This window comes from Macaca mulatta, chromosome 3 (assembly GCF_049350105.2).
Source record: "Macaca mulatta isolate MMU2019108-1 chromosome 3, T2T-MMU8v2.0, whole genome shotgun sequence".
Taxonomy (NCBI): domain Eukaryota; kingdom Metazoa; phylum Chordata; class Mammalia; order Primates; family Cercopithecidae; genus Macaca; species Macaca mulatta.
Genome location: NC_133408.1, coordinates 195129581 through 195143216, shown reverse-complemented (window position 1 = coordinate 195143216; position 13636 = coordinate 195129581). Strand labels below are relative to the sequence as shown.

The 13636-nt window shown below is 39.3% G+C and overlaps 1 protein-coding gene across 10 annotated transcripts in view; it reads right to left on the bottom strand.

Annotated features, from left to right (window-relative positions):
- RBM33 (RNA binding motif protein 33) overlaps positions 1-13636 on the bottom strand; it is a 134490-nt gene that overhangs the window by 95823 nt on the left and 25031 nt on the right. For all 10 annotated transcript variants that reach the window (XM_015135358.3, XM_015135359.3, XM_015135364.3 and 7 more), the window contains exons 3-5: positions 9312-9360; positions 2953-3029; positions 743-1061 (exon numbers count right to left, since the gene is read on the bottom strand). In XM_015135358.3, coding sequence (XP_014990844.3) covers positions 743-1061; positions 2953-3029; positions 9312-9360 — 445 coding nt within the window. The remainder of the gene's footprint in view (positions 1-742; positions 1062-2952; positions 3030-9311; positions 9361-13636) is intronic.

Genomic DNA, 13636 nt, shown 5'->3' with positions numbered 1-13636 from the left:
TAAGATTCTACTACAGCTACTGAGATCACATCCTTCCCTCATAAATTTTGTTACATGCTTATTTTAAAAAACAAATCTCTTTTGATGATGAGTCATTAAAAGACGAGAATCTTACACTAGTACATTTTTTCTTTCTTGTTGGTTCAACTTTGAAAAAAAAAACCAACTATCTACCAAAATAACCTTTCTGAAATAAAAAAAATCAGCACAATCTTGCTTCCCGATTATAGATAACGAATTATATGTGACATTTCCTAAACTAACCTCCAATCTCTTTATTCAGGTTTAGACAGTTCTCAGCTACAAAAAGGATGAATGAACAGGACATCAATCACTTTGGAATATTAGCACCTTAAAGATGTCTTTAGCAGGTCAATAATCTTTTCACCTTAGAAGGACTTTATCAGATCTTGTCTAAAGCCTGGATAAAAGCTCTGCATTAAGTACTCCTAACAATTGACAGTGTATCCCCACAACACAAAGCTGTTTTCTTCCTTAGGGTACAATCCTCAAGGTCACGATTCTTTGCAGCCTTCCAGAATGACAAAGGAGCATTACCTCTGGCCAAACAAGCTGTCAACACAAACTTTGTCATAGCTCAGATAAAGAAACTGGCAGACAGTGATAATAAGGTCTAATTTCCCCTCCCTCCCAAGGGAGGTAAATAGATTTCTAATCAGTCTAGAAGCCTATGCATGGGAAGCCAGGTTATCTTTGGCCATACAAAGGAGAAAAGACTCACTGTAAATTCATCTAAAGGTTCATTGATTTCGATGTCTAACACTTCATCGGTGTAAAGTTGCTCCTCCTCTGGCTCCTCCACATATTCTATTTGGTCTTCTGTCAACTCAGCTTCGTGGCCTTCATACTGTCCTTCTTCTGGGTACTCTTGAGTATACAATTCTGATCCATCAGATTTGTGATAAACCAGTTCATCCTCTCCTTGTTCTTGTTCGTACTCAGACTCCTGTTCTCCAGATTGGTCGTTAGTGTTGTCGGACAGTTCAAATGATGTAACCATGCCAGATGTAGCATTCAGACTAATTGTAACACCCTGAGAACTAGAGAGGACAAAAATACAAAAAAAAAAAAAAAATAGCCAATGAAGAGAGGAGCTCAAAACTAAATCATTATATAAACAGCTGTTACAAAGATTTAAACTATGACTGGTAAAAAGTTATTCCAGTTACTGACAAATGCACATTAACTCCAACAGTACTCAAAGTGCTATGCAGAGCCGTGCCCTAAGCCCTTAATGCATACAGCAGAGCTAAGTGTGCTATATGGAGCTGGCCACAGACTGGCAATGCATATAGCGCCTCTACTTATCATCAGCGGCAGGTTATTTGACCAAAAGAATTAAATCAACCACAGATGAAACACATCTGACTGGCAAAAGTCCAAGACTGGAATCAAATAGACTATATTTCATTCTAATTTACAGAATGAAATAGAAACTGCTAAGATTTCAAAGTAAAAACAGGAGTATTATTCTATAAGCAGAAAATCAGAGTTGGAATTTTAAGAGCAATTTTTCTTCTTTACATCTATGATAGAAATTATAAACTCCTGTTTAAGAAAATCAAAATATTAAAAATTTGTGTGAAAATACATTTCAGTGTTCAAATAGATAAATTTATATTAGTCACAAGTATCTTTAAAAATTGTTCATAATTTCTAAGTAAAATAACAAAGGTTTTGAAACTGCAAAAAAATCATGTTCCACCTATTAAATCATAACAGTTGCACAAACAATAAGGTGCAAGATAACATTTCCCACGCAAGATGGTGCAGATAAATCTATGTTCGCACATAGCACCCAATCCTAACAAAAAATTAATACACCTCTTAGACTTCAAGATACTGTGGCTAAAAAACTTCAATGATGTATTTCTAAAAGGCAATCTAACTCAAAAGATCAAAATATAACAATGATGTCAAAGAATGGAATTGGGAAATTTATCTGACTGGTAGAATAATTTAAAACTTATTTTTACCTATAAAAATTACTTTATGTTAGAAAATGTTACAAATCCATGGCTCAATAATAAATGGCATATATTCATTAATTACATTTATAACCAAGAGCTTGTCTACATTTTCCCGATGTTTCCTCATGAAATTAAAAAAATTATTCCACCTACCAGAGTGTCTCTCTCCTCGTATAATATAGCTTACTATATGTCAACAACAGAAAGATATTCATCGTACCAGTCAACTAGAGTCTAAAGTATCACCTCTCAAAGTGTCCAAAATAGTAATTCAGTAAATGATATCAATAAACTGGCTAAAATGAAAACAAATGCAGCAACATCAAACTGCAGAAGAGTTAAGAGTTCTAGGCCACTGCCCTCCACCCAAATAAAGCAATTCTTTAAAAGAGCAGTAGATATCCGTACTAAATGTTCATAACCTGCACTGAACAGAACTCACAAAGATCATTAAATGAAAGACCTACTGATTTTTTCTTTTTGAGACGGAGTTTCACTCTGTCTCCCAGGCTGGAGTGCAGTGGCACGATCTCGGCTCACTGCAACCTCCGCCTCTCAGGATCAAGCAATTCTCCTGCTTCAGCCTCCCGAGTAGCTGGGACTATAGGCGTGTGCCACCGTGCTTGGCTAATTTTTAGTAGAGACAGGATTTCACCATGTTAGCCAGGCTGGTCTCGAACTCCTGACCTCAAGTGATTTGCCCGCCTCAACCCCGCAAAGTGCTGGGATTACAGGCGTGAGCTACAATGCCTGGCCAAGAACTACTGATTTTAAACAGCTGCTCTGTTTACAGAACATCCATATGGCTTCTACAGTTACTACTAGTATTCCATTTAGAATGTAATCATGTGTTAAAGATATAAGGCTACATTATTCAATTACATTCCATTATAATTATAAGTAACAGTTCCTATCAATCTAGTTAAATAAAGAACATTTATAATGAGGTAATATTGAGTACCTGAAATTTTCTTCGTCTTCATTATCACTCTGCAAAAGATCATCATTTAGCTCTTCATCTGACAAATCCGACTGATTCTAATTAAAATAAGAAATATAATGTGTGTCACTTCCATAAAAAGACTTGTTACAAAGTACAAAATTACATTGACTGAATTGTTTCTAGCCTTATATTAAAACGTTTGCCACCCAAAAGGCTTTGTAGTCACCAGAGGACAATCGAGATCCCACACAAGGCCTGTGGATCCCTCCTGGGCTCAGCTTCAGGTGCCCAGGCAAACTAAATGTAAAAACAGCAAGTATAATGATCACATTTATTCTCACACAAAAGAGAAAAGGTGAGAAGTTCATTGGTGGAGGCTTACAAACAAATAATATCTTCTTATAATACACAAAAAGTAAGATATCCTTAAGGTACTACTAAATTTAATGCTAATATCCAAAACCTAAAGATTTTTTAAACGACATAAAAAGTGTAATTTTAGAAATAAGATTTTAAATAATTGAATCACTAAATTGAAATAAGAGACTATAATAAAACTTTGGTTTTTCCAATACAGATCACATATGAAAACAAATGTTAGCAGCTCAGTTCCCCACTCCTGTTCTTGATGGTACTCCTACCTATAAGCATAGAGAGCCTAGCTATTCTGTCAAGAGTTCCAGGTTTTGTTAGGTTATATATATTTGAGCATCTTAGGAATAGGTTTGGGGGAGGTGTTATTCACACTTTCACACTACTTATTCACACTACTTCACACTTTCTTCCCTTTTTAAAATTACTTACATGTAGAAATGGTATATATAAATTACTACTCCCTTCACAAAAGACAGTCAAAGCCACACACACACACTGTCATACACACATATTCATTATTAAAAAGTAAAGACAGAAAAATCAACTTGGTTTTCTACTTAAAGGTGAACAAACAAGCAGTCTTTTCCTGGTAGTTACACCTAATAAAAACTTATCTGTATACTTTACTACAGTATTTCTGATAGCCAAAAATAATCAATCTTATTAGTACTTCTTAGTCGCATGGGACTCAACCTCAACACTGACACCACAATAAAATAAAAATAAAATAACACAGGCCACATACTCAGTTTATCTGCAGAAGGGAGAACAGATATGTGCGATAACAAAACAGACTGCTTAACTGACAGAAAATGAAGTTTCTGGCTGGACGCAGTGGCTCACGCCTGTAATCTCAACACTTTGGGAGGCCAAGGTAGGTGGATCACTCAAGGTCAGGAGTTCGAGACCAACCTGGCCAACATGGTGAAACCCTGACTCTACTAAAAGTACAAAAAATTAGCTGGGCATGGTGAGGGGCGCCTGTAGTCCCAGCTACTCAGGAGGCTGAGGCAGGAGAATTGCTTGAATCCGGAAAGTGGAGGTTGCAGTGAGTCACTGCACTCTCTAGCCTGGGCAACAAGAATGAAGCTCCCTCTCAAAAAAAAAAGAAAAGATTCTACTAAAAAATACAAAAAACTAGCCGGGCGAGGTGGCGGGTGCCTGTAGTCCCAGCTATTCCGGAGGCTGAGGCAGGAGAATGGCGTGAACCCGGGAGGCGGAGCTTGCAGTGAGCTGAGATCCGGCCACTGTACTCCAGCCTGGGCGACAGAGCGAGACTCCGTCTCAAAAAAAAAAAAAAAAAAAGAAAAGAAAAGAAAATGACATTTCCATTAGGTGACCATATAATCTGTCATCCATTTCTGAGATTGAAAGGAGATGCCATTATGAAAGTGAGAGCTATGAGTCAGGCGAACCACAGACAAACCTCGGTTTGGCTGTCCAACTCAGTAAATAAAACTTCAGGAAATCTTTAAATATTAATAATTCGATGAGAGACAAATTTCATTTGAGAGGCTGCTTCTCTGAGCTTTTTAGTAAAACTCTTAGTATTTGTCAAAAATCAATGAGCCAAGAATGCACCAAGCAAACAGAAAGGGAATCTGTGCTGTGTTGCGCCCTCATGGGAGTCGCATCTCCCGTTGAGGATTCAACTTTCCTCTCTGACTTTTAAACCTACTGACAGACACAGGAGGCAGTAAGCACAATATCCGCTTCACTGAAAAAGCTGGAAAGGAGAGCTAGGCTACAGCTTTGAGGCCAAAGCTGATTTCAACACATCCTAAAGAACTGGAGTGAACAGTTTTCTCGTGCTCCAGAGGGTTCTGCTCAGGATGGCCTGCAGGAAAGCAGGGCTACAGATCCCAAGATATGAAGATAAAGTGGCCACAGATGCCAGTGAAATCCTTTCTCCCAATCTTTCCAAACAGGTCATTTCTCCCATGGGGAGAGAAACAAATATGAAAGAGAAAGAATAGTTCTCTCCAATACTCCCAAAAACATAAAACCTACATGGAATAGCCAGAGTTTAAAAACAAGAAGAAAATGGTTCCCAAAACATTCTCCAACACAGACATCTATGAAACGGAGCCACCTCAACGTATCAGGAGAATGTCTGTCCAACACAAGTTGATGAAGGTAAATACAAAAGCTAAAGAAGGAACTGCAAGCTGGCAGCCAACTTCCACCTCACTCTTACCCACTTTCTAAAAGCTCTAGCCTGGTCACATCAGCCTGCTTTATCCTAAATTCGAAACCTTAATTATATACTTAAAACTGAACCCTAACAACCTTCTTGACATGAATGAACTTGTCCCTGACAGTCTGACCCATGTGCCATCCTCAGAACTATGCACCTGCCTCGTGCTGTCTGTGCCGCAGGAGTCTTTCCAGGCAAAGGCTCCAAATTGTGCATTTCGTGGGGACCCCAGTGGGAGAAAACAATTTTTCAGGCAGCCGGTGTCCTCACCACGTGAACTCCACTCACAGACCCTGCAGTAACTAACTCGCTCTCACTAGAAATCAAATAAATAGAAATTAAGCCAACCAGAAATCATTTTTCATCTATCACACTGAAAAGATTCTTTTTAAAAAGTGGTATCGAACAGGGAATGGAAAAGTGAGGGCAATGCTTATTCCCTGCTGCTAGGAACAGAAGTGGATCAAACATTTCTGGAAAGCAACTTGGCAATACAAGAACCATGAAATGTTTCCACCCTTAGGCCAGAATTCCTCTTTATAGAAACCTCCTAAGAAAAAAATTCCAAAAGCATAGTAAGACTTGTCCATTTAAATATCACCATAATGCCTGAGATTTACATAACATAATTCAGGAGGTAGGGAGTGAGTACATAAACAGGAAGCAAAACAGCCTTTAACTGAAAATTACTGAGGCTGGGCGACTGACACCTGAAAGTAAACGATACCGTTCTCTCTTATTTTGTATATGCTTGAGATTTTCCACAAAAAGGTGTTTTAAAAAAAGTCATAAGCAATGAGCTGGAAACAACCTCAATGTACACAGGAGTGACTAGGTATACTGTAGCATCTACAAACGTTGAATATTATGTTGCCATTATAAAATATTTTAAAATAACCCTAATGACAAGGGGGAAATGCCAATGACACAATGTTAAATTAAAAAGAAGTAATGTTTTATATCTGTATTTCAATTTTTTTTTTTTTTTGAGACCAAGTCTCACTCTAGCCCTGACTAGAGTGCAGTGGCGTGCAACCGCAGGAGCGCTGCAACCTCCACCTTCCAGGTTCAAGTAAGCCTCTCGAGTAACTGGGACTTCAGGTGCGTGCACCATGCCCGGCTAATTTTTGTATTGTTAGCAGAGACGGGGTTTCACCATGCTGGCCAGGCTGGTCTCCAACTCCTGACCTCAGGTGGTCCACCTGCCTCAGCCTCCCAAAGTGCTGGGATTACAGGCGTGAGCCACCACACTCGGCTTATATTTCGGTCGTATTTAAAAACACATGGGAAAAGAACAAAAGACAGGTGACAAAATGTTAGTCACGACTGTTTACATATTTTTCAGGCTTTCTTTTTTTATGTATTTTCAATGCCTTGTTTCCTATAAGGTACAAAGCATTTATTTTATGTTAGGAAAGAATAAAGAGGAAATGAGAGAGACACATCTCCTGTTCCAAAGTAAACACACTTCCAAAATGTCCAAAACAGATGCAACCCTGCCACTGAGATGTCGCAATGCACTGTCACTGGGCTTGCTCCAGTTCCAGCCCAATGTGAGCAACTTACGACAATCAACTCAACTGAGAAAAGTAGGATGACTTTCCCCAGAACAGTCAGCATTACAGTCCAAACCAAATAGTATTTCTCCATCTTTACTGATAACAGTCCTGACCCCAAAGCTTTTATGAGAGGAGGTCACGTGTATTAAAAGGGAATTATTACAGCTTTCTGGAAAGAAACACAGGGCAAACCGTGATATGAGGCTTGCCTAGAGATAGAAATCTAACTTCATGTCAAAGTATTTTACTACATTTAAACCTTTTAACATCTAATTGTTATTCTCCATTAAAGCATCTTAAATACAAAGAAAAAAGTAGCCACTTTAGGTACAAAAATACAAGTGAGAGCACCTCAAAGAGTGTGCAAAATAATTCCCCCATACAGGATAAAAACAGGAGCCTTTTCGCCCAGTGACCATGACAAAGAAGGACTGAGCATCCCACCCCTACTCCAGACATCACACTACAACACAGACCAAACACGAGGCTCTCTCACAAGGCTCTCACGTCAACTGATACGGATGCATTTCCGTTTACTCGTATTGAATCAGGTGGATTTACAACTAAGCACACTAACTCTGTGTTAGAAGTGATGACAGAGCCATCTAAAGGAAGGAAAGTTGGGTGAGGTCAAAGCCAGGCCACCTGCAGGCTGATGATGCAGTAATAACACAGAATGCAAAGTGGCTTTAAAAGAATTCTAAAACACATTCACGCATTAAAGAAAATGCTAATAATGCAATATAGTAAGTTACAAGAAAATGGCAAAACTGGTCACTTTTTTTTTTTTTTTGAGATGAAGTCTCACTCTGTCACCAGGCTGGAGTGCAGTGGTGCAATCTCGGCTCACTGCAGTCTCCACCTCCCAGGTTCAAGCAATTCTCCTGCCTCAGCCTCCCAAACTGCTGGGACCACGCCCAGCAGACTACAGGCATGCACCACCATACTTGGCTAATTTTTGTATTTTTAGTAGAGACAGGGTTTCACCACGTTGGCCAAGATGGTCTCCATCTCTTGACCTCATGATCCACCCGCCTCACCCTCCCAAACTGCTGGGACCACGCCCGGCCTGGTACTTCTAATAAGAGATCTTAACTGTATCACAAATGAGATTAAAAGGGAAATCTATTAAGATGTGATAAATCAGTCAAAAGATGTGAACTTACCGCACTTCTTGAAATACAGATTTATACCACTAATATTATTGATAAATTTTAACCTAAAAGAATAATAGCTTGAGGCCGGGCGCAGTGGCTCACATCTGTAATCCCAGCACTTTGAGAGGCCAAGGCGGGTGGCTCACAAGGTCAGGAGATCGAGACCATCCTGGCTAACATAGTGAAACCCTGTCTCTACTAAAAATACAAAAAATTAGCCTGGCGTGGTGGCAGGCGCCTGTAGTCCCAGCTACTCGTGAGGTTGAGGCAGGAGAATGGCGTGAACCCAGGAGGCGGGGCTTGCAGTGAGCGGAGATCGTGCCACAGTACTCCAGCCTGGGCAACAAAGCGAGACTCTGTCTCAAAAAAACAAAAAAATTAAGCCTAAACTATCTTGATAATGAGAACAGGAAGTGTTTTTAAACAGTTAATAAAATTTTAAAAATGTAGTATTTCACTTTCTTGCTTTACATTTCTACTTTTACATGTTTTATAATGTCCGAAATATACTGGTAGGGTTCTGTGTGTGTGTGTATATATATTTCGTAAACTGAATTACAGTGTATATATACATATATATACTGTGTATATATATACACACCCACAATATATATAAATAGATACACAAAATTTTTACTTCATCAAAAAGATTTAGAAAAACCTACATTAGGTTTTAGACTTCTATTTATTTTAATGTTTATTATATTTGAGTATGTTTACCTTTAAACTTATCTCTGAATGCCTCCAAAAAGTGACATCCAGAACAAGTATGCAAAATATTAACCTCCAAATGTTACCTTCTGTTATGGCAAGGCACAACTTTATGTTAACGCTGTCATAATCCAGTAACTGCTAAAATGCCTTGGACAAAGTAGGAACTAATCTTCAAGGATTTATTTCTTGAGTTATAGTTACCAGAGAATTTACTAATAAACAGTCAATTCCTTGTGCACTTAAAAAATAATTCAGTTTACAAAATTTTTATCTATACCCAACTTTCCAGTAATGAAACCCATGTATAGTGATTACTGCTATATGTTAAGTACAATTAAATGACTATTATTTCATCTCGGGACACAAACTTCTTACCTTTTTGCCAGATAGTAAATCTTCTCCAAGTAAATCATCTTCAAGTTCACTTGGGAGAAAAAAAGAGACATGTCAATGATTATTCCCATTAAGACTTGCAAGTCTGTAGGTCACTTGGGAATTTACCAAGAACTCTACAGCTCAGGTACCTTTTTTTTTTTTTTTTTTTTTTTGAGACAAAGCCTCAACCCAGTCGCCCAGGATGGAGTACAATGGTGCGATCTCGGCTGACTGTAACCTCTGCCTCCCAGGTTCAAGCAATTCTCCTGCCTCAGCCTCTCAAGTAGCTGGGATTACAGGCATGCGCCATCATGCCCAGCTAATTTTTTGTATCTTTAGTAGAGACGAGGTTTCACCATGTTGGTGAGACTGGTCTCAAACTTCGGACCTCATGATCCGCCTGCCTTGGCCTCCCAAAATGCTGGGATTACAGGCGTGAGCCACCACTCCCGGCCAGCTCGGATACCTTTACATTAAGTTTGCTATACTTTCCTTTTTCTTTATTAATAATAAAAATGTATTTTCGAATGCACAGAGAACATTTTACCTTTTAAGTATGGGGAGGCTTTGCTATAAGTAGTGCCTCACTATACTTCTCATCTTAGTTTTGCACCTTAATACGGGATTTTAATCTCTTGGGCCTGTTGAATAATCAGTAAAAGCAGAAACTGGAATATAGTAAGTCATATCTAAGCTTTCTCCTATCTTTAAAAACCTTAATGAAGAAGGAAAAGATACACAATATAATTAATTAGGAAGATCAAAACCAAAACCACTAGAGACAGTTTGACATTCATCAAACCAACAGAAAGCGAAAAAAATAAATTTTAAAACCGAATGAGAACATAAAATCAAATCACAGTAACTAAGGGAATTAGCTTTGTATAACATGGATGTCCTATCAGTGATTTGCAATTTTTCCCAGCATACTTCTGTTTTAAATGATTAGAAGCAGGCTTTCTCCCTATTTCTACAATTAAAACAGAAACCCTTAGCAAATAAAAAAGCTGAAAACATTTTCCACTGCATTTATTGGAAACAAGATGTTTTTAGTTGATAAAAATGGCTACCACTGGATTATGTTTTTAATTCTGGGGAAACCAATCTCTTGGAAGCAAGTATCACTAAAAGCCAACATAGAGAAATGTACAAAGAGGAAATACAATTAGATGGACTTTAGTTCTAGGTGCAAATACTCATGGAGATTTAACTGCATCAATATTCTTATTAGAATTGCCACTTTATTTTTTAAGGGGGCTCTGGTTACAAAATTCTATAGGTTTTGAGAAATCAGCAAAACCATGATTTTACCCAAAAAATCATGTTTATTTTTAGCATGCCACTCTGCAGAATACTATAATCTCCAGGAATCCATATATGGAGTTATAATGAAATGCATGTTTCTATATAATGCCTTTTAGAACTAAAAACAACCTGACAAATCATTTAATTCATGCACTAAAGACTTTGTTATTTTAAGTTATCCTCCAAAAAGTCCTATAACCTCACTTTACAAATAAAGAAAATAAGGACAAGACATGAAATAACCTGCCTAAAGTCACACAGCAGTGACAGATGCAGGACAAGAACAGCCCTTGAAAAGCAACCTTTCACAGACTCCTATACGATGGTTATACAAAAATAACATACAGCTTCTTTCAACATTTTAAAACCACTATCATCTATCAAATACAATTTTTGTATCTTCAGTGTTCCAACTACCCTCCAGAGGCAGGGAGAAAACAATGCTGTCTAGTCAATAATATTTACAATAACCCCATTTGAAATTTGATTCCAGATAACCAAAAACACACAAGCACCTCTTTGAAGACAGGCACTGATCTATAGCATCACCTTAAGTGACTAAAAATGGAATGTGATGCCAGTTTCCCAGGGCAAACTGACAAAATCATAAAAACAGGTGTCAGTAATTATACAAGCAAAGATCTAGAAAGTATGCCTTTTGCTGACAAGCACACAGAAATAAATCAACCTTTAATAACTACCTAATTTTTCTAAACAAAAACATTTTTAAAAAGTAAGTTTATCAACTATAAAATAAGCAGAGAAAATGAAGACCAGTACTTGTTTCATGACGAGTGAGAAACAGGATGGGAGACAGTGGGACTCAGTACAGAACAACAGCAAGTATAAACAGCAGCCCCAGCAAGCCACAGCATCTGCTCAGCACACTTCTGTGCCAGGCACCACTTGACAAGTTCCACATACACGAGCTTTTCATTGACATAATAACCCTCTCAGGTAGACACTTACACTGTTGCCATTTTTTAAATGTGAAAACAGAAACACTAAGATGCTAATTTGCCCAAGGTCACCCAGCTAGGAAGTGGTGACACCAGTGAGAGAATCCAAGTCCTAACTACTATGCACACACCCCACAGAAACTACATGTACTTTTCTTCTTGTCATTGTAAAGCTGGACCCTCACAAAGGATGTATATATAAGGAATAATGTATTACATATGTAAAACTACATCCACTCTTGCCAAAAACAACAATGAACTAATGGAAATGACTGGTCTCCATCTGGCAGTTTCAAAGGGGCGAGCAGTCACTCTGGCTGGCAGTAGCAGTAAGTGTTCTAGGAAATCAAACAAACACTGGGCTGAAGAGGCTTCCTGTGTTCAATTCTAGAGCTCCCTAAAGATTCCACCAGTAATCACTACTTGAGTATGAACAACCTTTCCAGCAGACATTTCTTATTAAAGCTTATAGACAATGAGCTCTTTGAAAGCAAGTATATTTTTACTTAGAAACAGAAGTTATCCTCAAAGACATTTTTCAGGAAACAAGTATTTGTTGTTAATCACTGGGCTACAGCCTTTCAAAACCAGAAGTGAACTTGACCACTGTACATGGGGCTGTAGTCTCTGGGTCCTCCCCACTCTAGTCTGCTCTCCGTCTTACCTGCCTGCTCTGTGCCTGGATTGTGTCCTCCAGGAGCAGCTGGCACAGCCTGTCCTAACCTCTGGCTTCCAGATGGAATCGCCCATTGCGAGGCACCAACATAATGTCACCAAGTAGGAGGAGAAAGATGGGCCCCTCCCTTCTCACCTGAAGGGATAGAGACTATAGTATCCCTCCCCGAACAGCCTTCACTTCCCACAAGGCCGGGGTAGGAACTGGTACTCCCTGGATGGAAGTGAACTCATTAGTTCTTTAACCCTGCCCTGTAAATAGACCCTTCATTAAATTTCTTCAGTTAAAACTTTTTGGGCCGGGCGTGGTAGCTCACGCCCGTAATCTTGTATTCTCAACACTTTGGCAGGCTGAGGCGATTGGATCACCTGAGGCCAGGAGAGTTCAAGACCAGCCTGGCCAACACGGCGAAATCCCTTCTCTACTAAAAATATAAAAATTAGCCAGGCACAGTAGCACATGCCTGTAATCCCAGCTACTCGGGAGACTGAGGCATGAGAATCGCTTGAACCTGGGAGGTAGAGGTTGCAGTGAGCTGATATCGCACCACTGCACTCCAGAGCAGACTCTGTCTCAAAAAAACAAACACAAACAAACAAAAACAACTTTTTGAGTGTGCCATCTCTTTCTTACCTGGGCACGAGACATTCTTTTAAAAAAAAAACAAAAAAACACAATTTCAGGTGTTGGTTCAGCAATGACATCATATTCTTCCAACCACCACCACCAGCACAGCACGGCAGAAAAACTTACCATAGTAATTCCTGACCCACTCTGCTCAACTTCGAAGTGTCTCTCTCTGTGTCATGCAGCACACAGGGAGGCTGTCTTATGTTTAAAACATCAAAAAAGAAATACATGTGGCAAACTCTTCATAGATGCAAACATGTCATTGAAGACAATAAAAAAAGGAAGAGTTTCGGCCGGGCGCGGTGGCTCAAGCCTGTAATCCCAGCACTTTGGGAGGCCGAGACGGGCGGATCACGAGGTCAGGAGATCGAGACCATCCTGGCTAACACGGTGAAACCCCGTCTCTACTAAAAAAATACAAAAAAACTAGCCGGGCGCGGTGGCAGGCGCCCGTAGTCCCGGCTACTCGGGAGGCTGAGGCAGGAGAATGGCGTGAACCCGGGAGGCGGAGCTTGCAGTGAGCTGAGATCCGGCCACTGCACTCCAGCCTGGGCGGCAGAGGGAGACTCCGTCTCAAAAAAAAAAGGAAGAGTTGGTTCACAAACAACACTGAGACAACTACTATTCATAATAAGGTAAACAATAAAAACTAGAACTGTCTCACACCATGACCAAAACAAGTTTCATCATAGCAGAAAGCAAGACAGCTGCCAAAGACGTCTAAAGTCATGTCAAATGGACACAGGAGCCAACCT